Below are 20,439 nucleotides of genomic sequence, written 5' to 3'. Positions count from 1 at the left end.
AAATAATAAATGTATGATGGATTTTCCTCAGTTTGTATTAAATCCCACTTCTAGTTTGTACATTTCATCGTTATCGGCGAACATAGGTAGGAACAGGGTGTATATTGGAGCTCATAGAATCAACATTTCATTCAAGTATATAGAAACACACTTACACCAAAACTCAGAAAGAATTAAAAGGGCCGAAATCAGAGGGTCAAAACCAAGATTACAAAACAAGAAATGACCTAGAGAAGCCGTTATTAAAAGATTATATGTCAGCAAGAAGAATAAAAGTCTGGTTTTTGGCATGTTAATCAGATTCGCACCCTGTGAATACTTATGGGTAGTTTCTGGGTGTATTTTAAGCAGATTCATTATCTAGTTTTTGTCAAATTCGTTCGTGCATGTAAGATACAAGCCAACCAGGGATTTCTCCAGTTCTCCGGAAGACACGTGATTCTTGTTTACTCTCTTCAAAGCAGCAAGCTTCCCATCTTCACAATTGTAGCACTGAATTCAGTTATAACAACTGCAGGGAACAGAGGATTTTTTCTGAAAGAATAGTCCTCAAGCTTCCCATCTATTCCACTAAGGCAAAGATACACTGAGTCGAATCGAGCTAAAAATTTACAACATGAATTCCGCCAAGGAGTTAAATGTAATCTCTCTTTTGTCTTGATCTATGAATTTCAACCATCCTATTTTCTCTATGATACACCCAATTGTAGTTTCCAGGAGAAATCCAAGCAGGGGGGACAGGTTTATATGACAATTACTTGGGGGTAAAGACAATGCATTGGTTATACGTGCTTGAATGAATGTCAGAGCAAAGAATGACCTCCATTATTCTTTCATGCAGAAAGCATGTCCACTATCGTATCGTGATCACAAGACTTCTATCTACAAATTTGGCACCGGCTACCTTGCCCTGAATTTGAGGAGGAAGACATATTACACGCCTCTGATCACCTGCTTCCACCAGCAACTCTGATCCACCTCTAAACTGCAATGTTTAAAAAACTAAGTCGAACATTATTTTATGATTTGGTCCAACAATGGAGATGGACAACTTAATCATAGAAAAAACATACAATCATCGATCGAGTTAATTTCTGCCTGCTGCATCATAAATACATGTTTGAAGTCTTTGTAGATGATATTGATCTTAAAACTGTTATTGTTTTGTTTTGTTATATGGGACATGCATAACTTCTTACACAAGTGCCTAATATTATCTTCTCCTAATGTCATGCTATTCTCCATAGTCCATCCTTTGACATTTTTTCTCTATCTTCAACCAGAACCATGTGAATTGGCTTAATTAAATGTGAGCTTTGACTATGAAGATGTTAATCCATCTTTTCTCCCTTTCCCTTGTATTGAACCCCAAGCAAGGGCTGACGAGATTGAGAAAGCATCATTTTATCAATAACTTAATTTTCATGATAAGTCTCATCTTCCCATCATGAAGATACTCGCTAAAAAAGGCTATGCAGATAAAGCCATATTAGTGACGACAAAAATTAAAAAAATTGAACATACTTGGTACAGCTTGATTTCTGACTTGTCAAAACCTGGCATGAATAGCTTCACAGATTTATTTGATGGATCAAACTGTACTGAAGACAGGAGGCTCTTATTGGTAGTTTCTGAAAGTAGAGCTCGAGCATCTTTGCTTTGATTGCTCATCATGATCTCTTTCCAGTGCAGATGGATACCAAATTCGAGATGTGGAATGAAAGCAAAAGGCAAGGGTGAGAAGTTGATCTCAACAGTCTCAGAAAATGTAATAGGAGAATTTGGTGGCGTTACAACAAATGCACCAGATACTCGTGCGCCTGCTTGAATGGCACAACCCCAGTGACGTAATGCACAATTTAGAGATAAAGGATTGGTTGGATTCATCACAAGATAGCAGCCAAATTTATGAGGTTCTGCAAAGACACAAGATCCTTTCTGTAGAACAAATATACAGAAACTAGTATTAGGAAATTGCTCTAGTGCCCAAAAAGCTATAGCTGCGGACAACATGTACCTCCAATGTTTGCTCTAGATAATCCCATATCTCCGAACTCATTCTTCCATTCAGACTTGTACTTCTGCCAGTCAAACTCAGGGCATCATCCGCAAGTCTCAAGAGAGATGGACCTGCTACCCTCCCTAGATCAGTCTTTTCAGCTAGACTCCTCAAATATTTCAAGTATAATCTATGCAGTAGACAAATAACAAATTGTAACCATATGATGGGAAACAATTAGAATAGAGAGAAAGGCAATCAGTTCACTAACCTCGCTTTACTGGTAGCACCAATCATCCGGATTGTTTCTTCAGTGCTTATACCATCATATATGACTACATCAAATTTGCCTATCTCACTATTCCTAGAAACCACATTCCCAAAGAATCCTACAAGCCGTTCGAGTTCCAATGCAGAAAATATGGAATCCATACCAGGAAGTACACCAAGCTCTTCACCCACCACCTACAACATTATGTAGAGAGATGCATGAACCATCTACTCAGTTAACTTTGATGACAATGGCGATTTACGTCACATAATACTCAGGTGACTATGAAATGCTGTTACGTACCTACCCCTTCAAGAACACCTTGTGTCATATTCAGACGACCATCTGCCTGCTTCAGTCGCTTAAGGGGTTCCAGCATCATCTGCATTTGATAAACAATGCTCATTAGAAGACCAAATCAACTCAAGGGGATACCTTGAGCTCAAACGAAAAAAATGTAAAATGTACCTTTGTAGTTTCAAGCCTAAGAGCTGACAGATTGTCAGTGCATTCAGTAAGAGATGGTCCAATCTTACAGTTAAGAAGATATTCAGCAGTAGGATCTTGAGACTGTATCACTAGACATGTCTTCAGACCTGACATAGCATAATGCTGGACACAGACAGTGAGCACAAAATATAGTTTTACCGATATCTTTAGTACGCAGAAACAAGAAAAAATCGCATAGTCAGTAAAATTATGTATCATTCCCCACAAGCAACCTATCGCTGATGAAAATAAAGGAACAGAAGAAATGGAAAAAGTAACGATCCAATACCAATAGCCCCCGCCACACCCCCCCACACACACAAAAAAAAAAAAAAAAGAATCACAGACCCGAAAAACAAAAAATAATAAACAAGTAATCAATAGATAAATAGATGAGCAGAATTGGCAAAAGACAAATAAACCACTACCCATTTCACCCAGCAGCCTAAATAACCAAGATTCATAGATAACACACACAAACACGTACACACGTTTCTGGGTGTGTGCTTATATGCATACCTGAGCTGCAAAAATGGCAGCAGTTGTTTTACCAGAGCCGCCTTTACCCAAGAAAGTAATAAGCTTTGCCGACTTACTATTACCAGCATCATTTTTTGCGGCATTGGCAGCGGCAAGGGTCAAACGCAAAGCCCCATATCTCTTTGCTTTTCTTCTCCTTCTGTGTGACGTTCTCACAGGTGAAGAACAGTACAAATCTGGGAAATCGGGAGGGCAAAAACCTGATTGCCCGAGGAGGAGTGAAGAGCAGAACGGCATTGATGATTGATCAATGGCGTGGAGAGAGAAGAGTGGAATTGTTGTGGGGGATGTAATTGGCGATGTGATCCAAGTTTAAGGGGTGAAAATTGGGAGTTGTGTGATTTGCAATTTAGCCCATAATGTTTTGGAAAATGTCGTCCCGTCCTCCATCTTTGATTTTCGTTTATTAACTTCGACCCACGAAATTCTTTACTAATTCCTTTTCGTGTCTCCAATATCTCACCTACTTATCGTTTATCCCTTTTTTCTCTTAAATTATCCGAATAATTACACCGTCAATACTTAAACATGTTTATGCATTATTTTTTTAATCAATTAAATCTGAATAATTTTGTATTCATGTACATTTAATATTATTTTGTTTTATTTTCATTTCTTTATTTAATTACACAAAAAGTATTATATTTTATATTATGTATCTATATCGAATGTGCTTAATATTTATTTCTTAATTTTAAATGATAAAAAGTAGGCGTCTGATATTTTTTTTAGCTTTTTTACAAAATACATATATATTATTTTTTTAATATCGCACGCTCATCAAGTGTGCCCAACTACAAGTTCATGAATAAGGTAGATGACCATAGTTTTACAATTATATGTGGTGAAAATAGTATTTTTTTTTTAATTTCGTAAATTAGGCTTTTTTCGATTTTGATCCAATTATGGAATTATTATTTTGGTCTCGTAATTTTAAAAAATAACACTTTTGGCCCCATAGTAAATTCTTATTAGATTTTTAATAGAACATGCCATATCGTAGTTAAGTGCATAAGAATAAAACCGCTCATTTTGAAAAGTTACAGGATTAAATTAAAAGTATCACTTTTTGAAAGTTATGGGACTAAAAATAAAAATTTTTTAATTAATAGGTCAAAAAATGTAAAGGCCCCAACGACCACATACTATTTGTCATTAAAATATCTTACGAGAATGTATCATAGTATCAAAAGTGCTATTTTTTAAAAATTATAAAATTTAAATGAAAATTCATAATCAATAGGATCAAAATAAAAAGATCCTAAATTATTGAACAAAAAGTATTATTTCTCCAGATTTTGATAGCAGTCTCGAAGATATAAAAAAGTAAAAGGATTAAATTTATATTTAGACTAGAAAAACTAATTTAATTATTTAATGCCCTTTAACCATATATAAATAAAAGAATAAATCAAAATCTGACTTGGGTTTTGTTAGATGAAAGTAGCAACGTCATTGCAATATTTGTATAACTTACTGCATTTTTATATTTTAGTCAAGAAGGTAGTTGTCAAGTTATAAGATTTATATATAATATTGTAATGATTTATATTTATTGTTATGAAAGTATAAATTAATAAGATGATAGTTAGGTATTCAACTCATGTTCTATAAATAAGGAAATGGACCTCTCAAGTTCTCCAAAAGATGCTTCAATGGCTTATAAGACTAATATATAATAGGAATAATTACACTTTTCATTCCTGAAGTCTGATATAACTACATTTAGGTCCTTTGTGATTTGGAGGTCAAACATTTAAACTGATTACTCACTTATTGTAGACCAAACAGTTTTTTTCGGATTAAACTCCCCTTACAACTGTAAAGATATACATCCTCACATGTATTAACGCGTGAAAATATATGAGGGTAATTTGATTATAAAAAAATTATTTGATGTGCAATAAGTTAGTAATAACTTAATCAAGGATTAATATAATTTTTTCTTTGATTTTTTTGTTAATATCAATAAAATCGGTGAATTTTGACTAACAAAGAAACTTATTTATTAGATGAAAACAAACTTTTGAATGTAAACTATAAGGGATCTACATGTAATTTCAGGGGAGAGGAGTGTAATTATCCCTATATAATATTAGTACCACTAAAACAAACTCGAGTCGAGCTGAAAAGCTTATGAACAAAAAAATGTCCAAGTTTGGTTTATTAATTTAAAAAAGATGAAATTCAAAAAAAAAATTCATTGAGTATCGAATAATTTAATTTATTTTTGAGTCATAAATGGTTACCAACTTAGACTAATTAAACCTGCCAAATATAGAGCCGAAGATCATGCCGGAAAATCAAGGAAAATATGGAAACACATATCTGACGAAATTCATGTTATCCTTCTGTTACTTTCTTGTTGTATTTTTTCCTATAATATCTCCATAGTCATCCATTGTATTTCAATCTCAACAATTAAAGTTGAAAATTCAGGAAAGTTGGGTGTATTTTCGAAATTTAATTTAAACTTCAGCTGTACTGAAAATTGGTTCGGCCCACGCTTGTTCTTTAATTACTCCATAGATAATAACAAAATGAGAAAAATAAAATAAAACAAAGAGACAAGAGACATCCAAAATAAGAAAAGAAAATGCCAAAAACTATGATATATGATCATTACCAAAAAAGAAAAATCCATGTTTGATGATTAATGCAAGGACTTATCCATCCTCTGGGCAGGAAAAGAAGTAAAATTTCTCAAAGGGCTCATGTGTGCGGCTCGGGGGGACTTAGGCATCTCCGGGATCCTATTACCGGAGTAGTCGTAATATATGACCCCGGAGAACTCCGGCGGCTGGCATTTCTCTCCCATCAGGATTGCCTTCTGCCACAATCCCATCTCTTCTTGCGCTTTGGTGTTGTTGTTACCTGGGTGCAGCAGGGATTTCTTGGCGTGAACCAGCGGTATCATGGCTTTGTTGCTGAGAGTTGTGATGAGCTGCTTCGGCGTCCGTAATCCCGGCGATTTCGGCGTGCTTGTTTCGGTCTCGTCGTACTTGCTTGGGACTTGCCTTGCATGCTTTGCACAGAGTGCTACGAGGGCAGACACCGAAACAAACAGGGCTATTGCGAGAGGGACTGGGGAGAAACTGATTTCACCCACATGGATTGGTATGGGGCGTACCATTTGAGTTACTGGCGAAGGAGATGAACAAGAGAAATTGGAATTGGAATTGTCTGAAAATAGCAAAACGAGAGGGTTTTATATGTGGGGGGGATGTTAGGTTTTTTCTAATATTTGGGTAGCAGTTGGAAGGTGGGAGGTGAGACGAATTCAAACTGTGATTACTAAGTTGTATTAATAAATAAGGAGGGTATGGATAATGCTTTTAGATCTTCATTTTTTTTTTAATTTTGGGAGGGATGATATTTTTATATTTATTATTGTTTTTTTTTAATTACAACGATGTTGTAAATATTAGTCAATTTACGTACTTTATCTTTTTTTTTTCCCAATAAATAAAGAAAAGATATGAGTGCATAAAGCATTAAGTTGTAGCATAAATTTAATTGATTTGGCCAATGCTATTAAACAAATTAAAGAGGCATGAAATTTCACTATCAAATAATAGAGTACAAATTAAAGTTGACTTTTTGGTAGGTGCTACTTCAGGAGAGAATAATTTGGATGGCTGCCATTTTTTTGGGAAAATATCGTAATTTTATCAAAATTATGTCAATGTCTACACTTATCTCTTAAACGGGTCATCCAAATTAAAACCAAATCAGACAACAATTATGCATACATATAATTTTTTAAATTCCCTCAAAACAATACTTAAATCTTTTATGCAATTAATTGTAAAGATCAAAATTTATCTGATCAAAGGTAAATAATTAATTCAATAGGCATATATGCCAAATTGCCAAAAAAATCGTATAACATTAAATCACAAACTCGTCTTTCAGTAATCAATGGGTGCACACACATGGATTTATGAGCAAGAAAATGTATAACTATTGATCAAAGAATTCAAGTGCATTCATTGAATATCTCTTTTCAACAAGTTGCTTATTCTTAAATTTCAGAATACAATCGATGAATATGAAGGTAATTCTCGTGCCCAATAGACTTGTGAACACGGAACGTGATAGTATGTATGTATGAGATGACTGACCAACTAGGTAACCAAAATGTCTAGTAGACTCTCTCCATTTGTGGTAGTTGAGTCAACAGCAAGTGTGCAAGAGCGTGGCATAGACCAGGTCTACTCCAGCTAAAATATTAAGTCAGATTACATATATAATAGGGCTTGTTTGTTTGTTTTATATATATAATAGGACTTATTTGTTTGTTCTTGGGTTGACTTGCTCGATCGGGAATTGCGAGAATTGGGTATTTCTTAACTTTTCACAGGCAGACTGCTTTTATTGGGAAAAGAAAAAAAATTATTTTCGCTTTTATAAGTTGGTATATTTTTAAATTTCATATTTTATTTACTTAGTTTGTAATTTAGACTATACTTTATTCGTTCAATGACTATTCCAATCTAATTTCATTAGTTTTCATAGCAAATAGGGAGAAATTTATAAATCTTGGACAATTTTTTGGGGATAAATTATAAATAGGGATAATTACACTTTCCTTCTATGAGATTTGTTGTAATTGTACGTAAATCTCATATGTTTTGAGAAATTATATCTAATACCTCTAAATTTTAATTTACGAAAAAACTTATTTGATAGATGAAAAAAGCAAATATCGAGATGTTATAAGTAATTCTTCCAAATGTGCAATGTAACTCTACGAGGCATCATAAAGCCATCACTAATGAAGGTCAACACACACAGAAACATGTGTGTGTCTGCGTGTCTGCCCGTACATATATAATCTATAATAAATATTTCTTCTTTATGCCTACTTTTCAGTTGTTATTACTGTCTTTTAAAGAAAATGAAAATATTATGCAACAACTATAACTATTTTAAAGTTAAGCTCGCATATAATAGATACTACATAGAAATCGTGCCTCCACAGTATTATAATATTTTCTTTTTTTTTTTATGTAATATATGGTGTTTTTGATAGTTTATAAGCTCCAAAAATTTGTTTAGTATTTTTTTTAAAAAATACTTTATTGAATAAGATGTTTTGAATTTTATAAATTATTTAAAAAATAGTTAACTTCATCAAACTTTTTTCGAAATATCTTATAAGTTTTATAAGATTAGTATGTCGTAAAGTAAAAAAATCCTCAAATCTTATCATGCCAGACAACCTTATATCTTACAAGGCTTAATATTTTATTTTATTAGAATATTTTAGAAAATTAGTTTTACAATAAAATTCAAAATCTTATAACACGTAGGAGTTGGTACGATTTCTTAAAAAAGCTTAACCAAACACCCTTAATAATTTGATTTTTTAAAATGTCATTTAGGGAGTATTTACGAGAATTTCTAAGTTTAGAAAATTAATTTTATAAAAAAAAAAATTAGAGATTGCATTGCAAAAATTCCATTATACAACTTTTATTGATTCAACATAGTTACAATAGATCTCCAAAGATTGCCTCTCCATTCCCCACTTTCCTTTCTTTCTTCAACCATTTCTTTTCAGACAGTGACACTACTTTTTTATGTTTACTTCTGTCTGATTTGTGCCTAGCATAAATGAACATATATATTTTTCTTATTCAAAAGTTTTGGTAATAATTCGTTATTTTTTATTGTAAGGAGATTATTCATTAATTTTTATTTTAATTTAAATTAATGTCTACTATTTATAAAAGAGTTATAAAACTTTTTAAAACAAAATATATCAAGAAATAACAACTTATTTGATTCTAATAGTATTATGCCTATTTTAGTCATTTTAATCATTTTACCAATAGACCTTATTATGACAAACATTCTAACATCTTATAGAATATTTTCACATTTTATATGTTTTAACATCTTATTTTATCCAAACACTTTAGGAGCTTATTTTTAAATTAAAATTCAATATTTTATAAACTCCTAAAACATTTTATAAAATGTAGAAACTTATAAGATATTTAAAAGACTTCGCCAAACACCCTCTTAATTTGACTAGATTTATAAATTGCTCGATTTATTAAGATGTTGATATACTCATATATGTAATTATATATAAATAAAAGAAAAATTGGCCACAATGGAGTCAATTATTTTGTGACATATCATGAATAAATTCATATGCGGATATATAATTACAAAAAAATGACCAATCACCAATAAGAAAAGAAAAAGAAAAGGAAATAATACTTTCCAATTGGTCTAAGTTGTATAATTTATAATTGTGTTTTTATTTTTTCATTTTCAATTTTCATTGAAAAAATATTTTTCAATTATTATATAAATTTTAGTTGAAATGAAAATAAATTTGAATTAATTAATAAAATTATGTTTTATATTAAAACTATGATATTCAATTAAATAACCACTAGGTTCAAAAAACAGCAATAATTAAGCTATACCTACATGTAAACCAACTTTTAACTAAATAAAATTCCAGAACATTTCTGCAATATTTCAACTAACATGACCGATCACATGTCGAAATCACACGTATCATACTCAGTAAATATAAAAAATCTTACGACCAAAAGAACAAAACAATTAATATGATACATTACATTAAACTAAAAAACAACAAATATACCAAACTAATGCATTGTCCACTAAGCTAAAAAGGTTTTCATTAAGAAACTCATCATCCGAGTATTCTTAAAAGTACAAAACATATCACCTAACGTAGAAGCTAGTCCTTCTCCTTCCTACTCTTCTTCCTCTTTCTTCCTCTGCGCTCCTCCTCATCAGAAGACTCATCCCTTCTCCTCATATTTTCCTTCCTTTTCTTTCTTCTTCCATCATCTTCATCCTCGGAATAACTATTTCCTCTCTTCTTACTCCTTTTCTTCGACCTCCCTCTCTCTTTCCTCACCCTCTTTCTAGACTTCCCCTCTGACTCGTCATCATCCGACTCATCACTATCATTCCTCTGCCTACTCTTACTACTCCTCGACTTACCACCACTAACCCTTCTTCCGAATTTCTCTGCTATAGCCCTCTCCATCTCAGAGTCATAATCGGAATCAGAACTCTCGCTCTCGTCTTCACTGCTCTCCTCACTCTCCATCTCACTTTTCCCCTTCACCTTCACTCTTTCTCCCTTCAACTTCTCCAAGCCAGACAAAACTGCAGCTTGGATCGCTTCTGGGTCCTTGCCTTCCCCCTCATCCTTAGCACTCAAAAAATTCCTACACTGGAATGTCAAATGCCCAACCCTCCCACACTTCTTGCAAGCACCACGAGCCTCATCAGCATTAGATCCCGTTACACGGGCAAGAGCAAGTAAACCCTGGAAACTAGCATAGGCATTCTCAGGCTCAGGCTCAGAGACGGAGCTTTTCTGAGAAGGTTTATTCTTCTTCTCTTCTTTGTTCGGCGCATACGGGTCATACCCAATCGCGCTCTGCCATATGCCATGGGTCTGTAGGGCAGCGCTGCTGTGCACCCGGTTGTTCGCCGGCATGCGAACCCTCCCCGCGGTGGCCGGCATGTTGGCAACCTAGCAATACAGCTGTGGAGATAAAGAAAATTAGGATATTTGAGAACTTGAATCACGAATTCTAGGGTTCTAAACAGGGATTACATAAATCGGATTTGCAACCGTAATTACGAAATTTTAACATTGAATGTAACAGAGGCATAAAGGAAATAAGAAAAACATCGAAATCGAGAATTAGAGGCGTACCCTGCTACGATCCGGAGGTAAGGATGGATTGGATTTGGGCGAGAGCGATTATGCGAGAGAAAAGTAGAGAGAGGCGTCTGATTTCCAGGAACTTAAATAAGGAAAAGTAGCGAACAAACGACGCCGTAAAAGGAACTCGGCCCATAAACAGAAAAAATAAAAAAATAAATAAGAAAGAGAAAATACATTGCAAAAATAAAAGTGGAGAAAACACGACTTTTGCGATACGTTTTCCTGAATGGAATATATTTTATTTAAAACCATACTAATACTATCTCCGTTTTCAAATTTTTAATATTCATATTCCCATCTAAGATGTTGATATACTCATATATCTAATTATATAAAAACAAAAAAAATGGCCACAATGGATTCAATTATTCTGTGACATATCATGAAATACTTTTCATATGTGGATATATAATTACCAAAAAAAAAAAAATGACCAATCACCAATAAGAAAAGAAAAAACAAAAAGAAATAATGCTTTCCTATTGGTCTAAGTTGTATAATTTATACTTGTGTTTTTATTTCCGTTTCAATTTTCATTGAAAAATATATTTTTCAATTTTTATATAAATTTTTATTTGAAATGAAAATAAATTTGAATGAATAAATAAAATTATATTTTTATATTAAAACTATGATATTCAATTAAATAAATATATTTTCGCATTAGTTATTGTTTGAAAAATTGAAAATGAAAACAAAAAACATTCGCAGAAATCAATCAAGAAAGTGTTGCACTGGCTTTGAATTGCAAAACGGCGTCGTTTCGCTGCTAAGCCTTCAAGATACTGCCTAATTGGACCTCTAATCCCTGCATTTCACATCAGTGCTTCTCGTTCATCCTTCGGAGATGGTAATTCTCTCTCTCTACTTGTCGATTCTTTTGTGTAGAATTTTATATCTGCAATACATATAGAGATATACATATATATATGTGTCTATGTGTGTTTTTAGAATTTGATCTGAGTGTACCCAATTTTTAGATCATGAAATGAATTGTTATTTTGGGTAGTGTTTATGAGTTGTTCTTTTTCCCTGCTCTATTTGTTCATGTTTAGCGAATAGTGAATTGTCCAGATTTTTCGGACTGTAACCAATGTGAGAATGTATTCTATGGAATTTATGGGATTTTGTTTTCTTTTAGTTCTCATGTTTCTGGGGTGAGGCGTCATTGAATTTGGCAGTATGAAAGACCGATTTACCAAAAAAAAAATACTAAAAATTGAACTTTATGCTTTCAGAGGAAAAGTGTAGTCTTATGTGTAATTTTGAGTTTCTGCTATGGTTGGTGGAACTTTCGAAAAGATTAAGTGTTCATGAACTGTAATATGATAATTAAAAAATACTTTAATATAGACAAACCTAATGTAACTCTCATTTGAGATTTTTAATCGGTCCGTTGCTTACTTATTTTCTTATGGTGTAACAGCATGCTTAAAGAGGCCATTTTGTATATGTGACAGGAAAATTGAGTGACGTAATGTAATTTATGTATACAGTTCCTTGAATGTTGCTCGATTTTCTTGATGAATGAACATAAGAAAGGGGGACATTGGGATTGGGCTTGCTTCAGAAGCTGAGGTTGCATTGTGTTGAAGTTGAAGTGAGCCAGTGAAATTATGCCCAATTTTTTGGTTGGTGGGGTGACTGCGGGGGTTGCAGGATGATGGATGCAGGGCATGAATGTAGTTTCATTGCCATCAGGGTTGCAGCGTACTAAATATGAAAATGCGCCATAATTCCCTAACGCATTTAGAAAATGTGTGTCAGACATATAATCTTGTTATGTGAAACGTGTATGTGCCATTTTGCATAGGTAAACAACAGATCTTATTGCCTTATGATGGCAGATAAGAATGTTCGTTTGAGTACAATAGAATATTATTGAATTTTTGCCATATTCGATTTTATTTTGTATAGGTGCGATTACAGCCGGATCCATTCCTTAATGAACTTACGAACATGTTTGAGCGGACTACAGAAAAGGGCTCTGTATGGGTTACCTTAAAACACTGTGAGTTTTCGTCTCTGTTTAATCTAGCCTTTTTTCACCACTTCAGATGATATAATATCCAATTGTTTGTAATGCATGCTGCTTGGTTAGAGATTCACATAACAATAGCTGTTGATTTGCGCTGATTGCAGCTTCTGACAAGTCAAAGGTGCAAAGGAATAAGATGAAGACAGCTGGAGAAAAAATTGAGTATAGGTGCCTGATTCGAGCAACGGACGGCAAGAAGACCATTTCCACAATGGTATATATTCTACCAATCCTCCCTTTTTATGTTTACTCTTTATTATGCGCAACTGCAACACTTGTGTACAGTCTGACTGGTTTTGATTTGTGAAATGAACAAGCTACTCGTTAAAGGCACTCATGAACACGTAGCTAAGTGCAAGCAACTTTGGTTTGTTAAATACCAATTACTAAGGTGTCCTACAGTTGGGGAAGACGAATATTTGGAGCCTTCTAGTACTATTTTCTTTGTTGTCAATTAAATGTGGTTACAACGGTTTTCGGAAGGTACTTTGCTCCGTTGTTATATTGGTTTTCAGTGAGATCCAACATATGCTTATGTAGTATATGAGGCTACGTCCAGTTGGGGTTACTAGCATTAGGCAGACTTCGTCTTAACTGCTTGAACTTGTCATGCCTGCAAATTTCTGCTAAAAGAGGCAATTGACTACCTAACTGTTATTATGCTGCTCCTTCCCCATTTTATTGTCATTCATTCCATTTGTTGTCTTTGAAGTTGTGAAAAGAGAGGGAGTCCGTTTCTGTTGATATGTATCTTAATCTTCCACGTTAATCAAATCCAACACCTGTAGATGTATATAGTTCTGTAACAGCCATACTGAAAAGCCAAGGCAAATTTCTCTATCATCTCAATACTGAGAGATCTGTGCAACGTAATTTGGGGTCTGAGAATGTAGTGTTACTATTGCAATCACAAACCTAGAATATGGCCATACTTGTTTTCCAATGATTTTATCCAGTCTTGGAACTCCTTGCCTTCTGCAGGTCGAATGTACTTCTTTCAATGATTATGAAGTTTTAATTTGCATATATTCTGATCTTTCTACCAGCATATGATGGCTGAAGATGTTATTAGGAATGTGAACACTACTATTTTTGTTTTTCAATAGAAGTAATTTCTTCTAGTGGCTTCACTGTAGCAAGTATTGGTATATTTGTTGAACTCTTATGATTCTTATGACTTTGTTCTTAGTAGAAGTGATTTCTTTATAGCTGCTCGAAAACGTTGTGTTTATTATATATACATTTTTATCCATGTGCTAGTTTTCCTCTAAAACTTTGTTTGTATCTTTGTTGAAAGAACCGTATTTGCTAGACTCACTTGGGTGTACATCATCTAATTCAGTTTGCTTTAGAAAAGAGAAAGGCTATAATGGGGACATGACTAAGTGACTCGTGCCATGGGATCCCCACATTCTTCTCTTTTTGACTTCTGGACTTGTGCTTTGCTTGGAACATACTGACTAAATATAAACTAACTCGTCATGTTACTACAGATGAGAAACCTGAGGATAAGGTCTAGGATAAAATATTTTGCGCTTGGAAAGACTATAACTTCTGTTGAACAGGCTATAGCTTTTTCATAAAAGTTCACAGATATGCGATTATGAGTATCTCTGAAAAGTGCGTTACATATTTTTATGCGATTATGACTTTTGGCATGTATTTTAAAAAAATTTCTACGCATACTTTATTTTCTAGTTTGTGTTAGGTCTTTATTCTGGTTCTAGATGGATTGACCGTGAGAAAATTACTTGTATTATTGAATTTAAGTTGCCCACTAAGAACAGTAAGTTGGCTGCTTGGGAAGTATGTGTATCACTATATATGGTACAATGAGGGTACACGTGGACTTTGAGCTAAGATAATGGTATAAAGAACTTTGTGTCCAAAACTTATGATGGAAAACATGTTTTTATAATCTATCTTATTTATCCAATGCATTCATCCCTTGAAAAAGCAGGGAGTTGGTAGGAAATAAAATGCTTATTTATGCTGAGTAAGAAATTGATTTTCAAGCTTAGCGGGAGCCATGAGGGCTTGAAGAAAGAAGGAAAATTTTGAATGGTGGCTCACTTTTACCAGCACACAAGGAATTACACATCTTTCCAATTAAAAGTTTCCATCTGAGACTGGCTGCAGCTGTTAGTTTTTATTCCGACCATCATTTCAGAAATAGACTAACATCTTTTGAGCCAAAATATCACTTAACAAAAGTACTGACAAATACCGCTTGCGTTGTTTTCTGCAAACAATTGATCTTTGTTGCACATTGTCGGTTCTGCTTCCTTTTCCCTGTTTCTTTTCCTCCAAAAGATTCCTAAAAATAAGTTGTAATGAAATATAATCATGGTTTTGGAATGCTTCTGTACTAAAGCATACATGGTCTCATCGTAATGCAGGTTGGGGCAAAAGATCATCAACGTTTTCAATCAAGTTATGCTACTATTTTGAAAGCCAGGATGACTGCCCTGAAGAAGAGGGAGAGAAAAGATAAAAGAAAGGCAGCAGATTCTGATAAAAAAGCAGACTCAAAGAAGCGATCTTCTGCTGCTAAGAAAGCCTCTAACTGAACAAGATTTCATTATTCATCTCTTTTTGGTGTATGACCTCTTACATTTTGGGCTTTTGACTAACAGTAAGTTAAACATGTTTATGATGAAATTGGATGGCTGAACTTTTTGCAGGAGATCTAGATTTTAGATACAGAAGTTCATGTCGATTCTTGTTTCCCCTCTCTATTGAATATTAAGATGAATTTTCTGCTTTCAGTTTTGTACATTCAAACTATTTAAGACATTGGTGTGGGTGGTAGAATATGTTGTGCACTTTTCCACGCTTATGAAAATGGGGGCTTGATTGTTTAAGACATTCTTGAATTAGTACTTGTTTTTGAAGTCAAAACTCGTCCATTTGATTCTGAATAGCTTCTTTCAGAGTAGTTGAAGATGCCATCTTTTGTTATTGGGGTTCATTAATTTTTAACCTGTGTAGTGTTAACAAGAAATTTATTTATTTGTCCAATTTTTAATGACTTAAGATGAACCTATTTTTCTGGGTATGTATAATGACTATTTATATGTCCTTCTACCAAAAGACTTCACTGAGATTGTTAAAGTGAATCATGTCGAAATTACTATTTTATCCGTATTTATTATTTTTTATGAAATAAAAAAAATATAGAAAAATTTGAGCATGAGTAAAATAAATAATTCATAGAAAATATTAGTAATAATAATATTTTATGAAACTTTAAAAAATATATAAAATCATAATTTACAATTTAAAATGAATATTTTGGTTAATTTTATCACAAATTTAATTAAATAGAAATTTACTAAAATATACCTATTATAGATGAATATTAAAATATAGAGAGTATTTGTAATTTTTTAAAAGATAGAAAAAATATTTATAATTTTGGTGCGAGGGTGCACAAAGCAACACAACTTAATACGTAACAATTTGAATCACGGAAACTTCGTTGGTGCATTCTGGATTCTATTTGGCTAAACATTTAAAATATGAGGCACATATTGAAAATGGGTTTTATTTTTGTGTAATATTAGCCGTTGTGGCATCTTATTCTTGTAGTAAGTATGATAAATTCAAATATATTATAAAATAAGAATAAAATATATAAATCAACAAATTATATTTAAAAAGAAAAAGAAAAGGAAAGGACCAACTTGAGGTATTATTGACAAAACAAAAAAATGATATGTTGGTGTTGCAATGGCGTACAGTCACTTTTATAAATAAAAATAAATTATAATCTAATTAGGGGTATAATTATTACAGAAATAAGAATCTCGCATGAAAGAAATATACCCAACTCAAATTATTTCTTACATTATCGTCAAATTTGGGTGATTGATATTGATGAGGGGGTTTTTTATCTTTGGACGAATATACCCCTCACATTAATTGGGGAACCTCTATTGGAAAGATTCCAGGATCCCACATAATGCTCAAATGGAGAGATTCATGGCTGCCATAACAGTGGTTGGCTACGATTTTGGGCATAACTTGAGCTTTCAGACCCGGATATTGGCACTCACCAAAAATATCTTTTGGAGACATATAAGAACAGCAAATGAAGGTCTGAGAAGGTAAGTTTTTCACTTCATATCAGTACGCATACTATTCGCTATCGACGGATATCTCTGATCTAGGAACTGACTTGAGCGTCGGAGAGCCATAGCCGGGACTACACCCGACCGGCTTAACCGTTTCTTTTGTTCTCAGGGGTCGCGTTTCGGGAGCCAAGGTCGGATCGCGGATCAAAAGTTCGATCACCGAGTGAATTCGATTAAATCTCCCTACGCATTTTCAAATATTTCGTATTTTTACGTTTTTGCTAGTTATTAATACAGAAAAATATATTTATTGTGATAAAATTACAAGTTATCACAAATATTGTATGATTGTCCAATTGATTGATTTTATACTAAAAATCATAAAAAACGGCCCAACCCTCCTTGATTCAATTAAACTGCAACGTATGATTTTAATAAGTTGGAGTTGAATTGAAGTTAAATTTTTAGAAACTAGAAACATTAAATTGGGTTGAGAATTGGAGCAATCTACAACCCATCCACACTAGTGACCCCACCCCACTTTGCCGCCGTAAACAACAGGGAAAACTTTGCCAGTGTTTGGGTCTGAAAAGATTAAAAGTGCACAAGTTCCATTATACAACTTTTATTGATTCAACATAACTACAATCGATCTCCAAAGATTGCCTCTCCATTCCCCACTTTCCTTTCTTTCTTCAACCATTTCTTTTCAGACAAACAGTGACACTACGTTTTTATGTCTACTTCCGTCTGAATTCTCATTCACTCTTCCCTAACCCCATCATCTCCAAATTTGGCAGTGCAAACCAAATGTAATCAAGTTTTTCTTGTCCAAAAGGAAATAAATTCGCCAAAATTCAAAAGGCAATTACTCTTTAATAATAATAATAATATATCGAATTTTGATAATACTTGTCATTAATTATAAATTTTTATCACATATTAATAATTGATATATTAATTGTCATTGTTTGTTAATAATTAACATCCGTAATGTAATAATACTTGTAATTAATTCGCTAAAAAAATTGATCAAATTCAATTAATATAAATGGATGTATATATGTAATTTTTTATTTTATTTTCAAATACACAGGCCAACAAACATATATATATAGGGTTTTATTTTGTTTTCCCACAAAAATGAAATAAATAATTAGACCATGGAAAATAGGGCAATAGGAAGAAAACAAAAATCCCAGAAATCAATCAAGAAAGCGTAGACTGGCTTTGAATCAAGAGTATATAATTAGAGCAACCGCAGTTGAATTATTAAATCTGTGTTAACTAGATTAGTGTAGTAATTAATTAGAATTATAAGGGTGATAAGTACGTAGTAGTAGTAGTATTCCCTCCACACACACACACACACACATATATATATATAGGAGCAGGAAACATGGGATTTGCCACACAGCTCATCACGTGCAATGCACACTTCCTATATTTTCTGTCCGGATGAGTGTTAACTATTTTGACCAACCACTTTTAATTAATTAATATCCTTATAATTATAATCTGCAGGTTAGCTATAAGTATCTCCATTATTTCCTGCCGTGCCGTCGCAGCTACTCATATGTTTCCTGAAATATATATTCATGTATTCTAAGGTAAACTAAAGTTGTCAAAAACGTAATCACGATATCATTAATCCTACCTAGCTCCCTTCCATCACTTTCATTCATCGATCAACCGTCAATTACTAATCATAACAAAAATAAAAAGAAAAAAGAAGAGAGAGAGAGAGAGAAGAAATGATGAGTTTTAATTCATGTGTATATCTACTACAAAATTCTTCTACTCATTCTCATAATACAATTTACACAGGGATCAAACTCAGACAATGAAATCATGACGATGATCACTAACCATGCATTCTTAATTTCTGGACTCATACTTTGTTTTGCTCATCCTGAAAGAACCCTAGCTAATTAATGATGCAAAGGGTTGGGACCGGTGGGGACGAGGCGCTTCTCCACGCCATAACGTGGATCAATCTGGTTCCCGGCCGATGGAAGTCCCCGGTGGTTGAGAAACGGGGCGAAGTCGAACTTGGTAGCCAATGCTTTTCTATGAGTTGGGATAGTGGAGGCGAGGTGGAGGGTGGATGAGGTGTTGTGGAGGTATTCATGAAAGAGTAGGAGGAGAAGAAAGATGGAAAGAAAAGGGCAGAAGAAGAAACGAGGGATTTTCATTTGGATGGAGAAGGGTTTGAAGAGGAAGCATGGATTTTTGAGTGGATTCAGAAAAATTCAAGGCTAGACACACAGCTTTTCATCATCATCCCTTTAATATATAACTACCTACGCAAGGAAGAAGCTAATGAGGAGGGGAGGGGAGGGGAGGCTCCGTTTCCAATAAATGTTCCTTAAAATTCAAGGAACAAAAAGACTCCTCATTAATTTTGTGGATTGTCAAACCCCCCAATTATTTATTCTTTTTTTCTATTTAATTATTACTACTTCATTTCTTGAAACTGGGAAAATTATATATACTCAAACCTCACCTATTTCTTTTCACATATGTGTAAAATTTTATTATATTTTAAATAAAAAATAAAGATAAACATATGCATGAATAACAAAAATAATCAATGCTAATTAAATTAACTTATTTGACAGAATGATGGATAAACAAATATAGTACGTAGTTACTGTAAGTCCTTCTATATATGAAATTCTTTTTAATAATTTGAATTGTTTTGACTACACCAATTTAATTGCATTTATTAATTATTAATTTTTTAAGTTATATATAAATTACATGTTAAATACAGAGAGAAATGCAGTAGTGAGTGGGCCGGGCCATGTTAATTATGCACAATCATGAAATAGCACAAAGAGGTGAAATCATATGAAAATTGTGGAGGTGATTTGGTTGGCCCTTTTTAGCATATGATATGAGTCAACTCCATATTTATTTAGGCTATATTCATATCATATTCAAGTGCACTGCCACCAATTGTTTTAGTGCATCATCCAAAACTATGATTGCACATTGAATCTTAACTTGTCCTTCCAAACCGAAATAAACATGTTTAATTCATCTCTCTCTCTCTCAAATATATATATTAAAAATTAATGTGGCTGAAAATTATAATAAATCAATACTTTTGACTATAATTAAATAAAATCGATTTAAACTTTGGCTATGATTAATTAATCTATCATGATTTTTAATTGGGACTAATATTTTAGATTCGTTTGTAAAAAAAAGGTGATTGTTATTGTACAATAATAATTAATTAGTATTCATTTTATTCTTTTACTTTTAATTATAACAAAAAGT

The 20,439-nt window shown here is 33.2% G+C and overlaps 4 protein-coding genes across 6 annotated transcripts; 1 reads left to right on the top strand and 3 right to left on the bottom strand.

Moving 5' to 3' along the window:
* Positions 1 to 502: 502 nt before the first annotated feature.
* On the bottom strand, positions 503 to 3,590 carry LOC105156424 (P-loop containing nucleoside triphosphate hydrolases superfamily protein). 2 transcript variants are annotated; one of them, XM_011072543.3, is made up of 7 exons: positions 3,279 to 3,590; positions 2,739 to 2,882; positions 2,578 to 2,652; positions 2,271 to 2,464; positions 2,018 to 2,189; positions 1,525 to 1,938; positions 503 to 985 (listed from the first exon to the last, which is right to left on the bottom strand). In XM_011072543.3, exons 1-7 carry the CDS (start codon positions 3,534 to 3,536, stop codon positions 854 to 856), a joined length of 1,389 nt encoding a protein of 462 aa, XP_011070845.1. In that variant the 5' UTR covers positions 3,537 to 3,590; the 3' UTR covers positions 503 to 853. The 2 variants fall into 2 exon arrangements, with proteins under 2 accessions (XP_011070845.1, XP_011070846.2); XM_011072544.3 differs by lacking the exon at positions 3,279 to 3,590 and having other exon boundaries at positions 503 to 1,002; positions 2,739 to 3,271.
* Positions 3,591 to 5,883: 2,293 nt separating this feature from the next.
* LOC105156423 (uncharacterized) lies at positions 5,884 to 6,571 on the bottom strand. Its single transcript, XM_011072542.3, has one exon. It carries the CDS (start codon positions 6,430 to 6,432, stop codon positions 5,953 to 5,955), a length of 480 nt encoding a protein of 159 aa, XP_011070844.1. The 5' UTR covers positions 6,433 to 6,571; the 3' UTR covers positions 5,884 to 5,952.
* Positions 6,572 to 9,842: 3,271 nt separating this feature from the next.
* LOC105156422 (CAX-interacting protein 4) lies at positions 9,843 to 11,154 on the bottom strand. The gene is made up of 2 exons (XM_011072541.3): positions 11,026 to 11,154; positions 9,843 to 10,851 (listed from the first exon to the last, which is right to left on the bottom strand). The coding sequence occupies exon 2, from the start codon at positions 10,828 to 10,830 to the stop codon at positions 10,030 to 10,032; it is 801 nt and encodes a 266-aa protein (XP_011070843.1). The 5' UTR covers positions 10,831 to 10,851; positions 11,026 to 11,154; the 3' UTR covers positions 9,843 to 10,029.
* A 580-nt stretch (positions 11,155 to 11,734) lies between these two features.
* Positions 11,735 to 15,843, top strand: LOC105156421 (signal recognition particle 14 kDa protein). 2 transcript variants are annotated; one of them, XM_011072540.2, is made up of 4 exons: positions 11,735 to 11,887; positions 12,955 to 13,048; positions 13,180 to 13,289; positions 15,475 to 15,843. In XM_011072540.2, exons 1-4 carry the CDS (start codon positions 11,885 to 11,887, stop codon positions 15,643 to 15,645), a joined length of 378 nt encoding a protein of 125 aa, XP_011070842.1. In that variant the 5' UTR covers positions 11,735 to 11,884; the 3' UTR covers positions 15,646 to 15,843. The 2 variants fall into 2 exon arrangements, with proteins under 2 accessions (XP_011070842.1, XP_088732899.1); XM_088876773.1 differs by lacking the exon at positions 11,735 to 11,887 and adding an exon at positions 12,658 to 12,850.
* Positions 15,844 to 20,439: the final 4,596 nt, after the last annotated feature.

Source organism: Sesamum indicum, linkage group LG2 (genome assembly GCF_026168435.1).
Source record: "Sesamum indicum cultivar Baizhima isolate 11 linkage group LG2, ASM2616843v1, whole genome shotgun sequence".
Classification (NCBI taxonomy): Eukaryota; Viridiplantae; Streptophyta; class Magnoliopsida; order Lamiales; family Pedaliaceae; genus Sesamum; species Sesamum indicum.
The sequence above is the reverse complement of the archived record's forward strand: the minus strand, read 5'-3'. Positions and strand labels throughout refer to the sequence as shown.

What these genes read in the sequence shown, in the direction of transcription:
- LOC105156424 (XM_011072543.3), bottom strand. Translation starts at nt 3,536, where the DNA reads ATGCCGTTCTGCTCTTCACTCCTCCTCGGGCAATCAGGTTTTTGCCCT. An exon ending in CTGCCATTTTTGCAGCTCAG is followed by an intron (nt 2,883 to 3,278) that starts GTATGCATATAA and finishes GTCTGTGTCCAG; the next exon opens with CATTATGCTATGTCAGGTCT. An exon ending in TTAGGCTTGAAACTACAAAG is followed by an intron (nt 2,653 to 2,738) that starts GTACATTTTACA and finishes TATCAAATGCAG; the next exon opens with ATGATGCTGGAACCCCTTAA.
- LOC105156423 (XM_011072542.3), bottom strand. Translation starts at nt 6,432, where the DNA reads ATGGTACGCCCCATACCAATCCATGTGGGTGAAATCAGTTTCTCCCCA.
- LOC105156422 (XM_011072541.3), bottom strand. Translation starts at nt 10,830, where the DNA reads ATGCCGGCCACCGCGGGGAGGGTTCGCATGCCGGCGAACAACCGGGTG.
- LOC105156421 (XM_011072540.2), top strand. An exon ending in ATGGGTTACCTTAAAACACT is followed by an intron (nt 13,049 to 13,179) that starts GTGAGTTTTCGT and finishes CGCTGATTGCAG; the next exon opens with CTTCTGACAAGTCAAAGGTG. An exon ending in AGAAGACCATTTCCACAATG is followed by an intron (nt 13,290 to 15,474) that starts GTATATATTCTA and finishes ATCGTAATGCAG; the next exon opens with GTTGGGGCAAAAGATCATCA.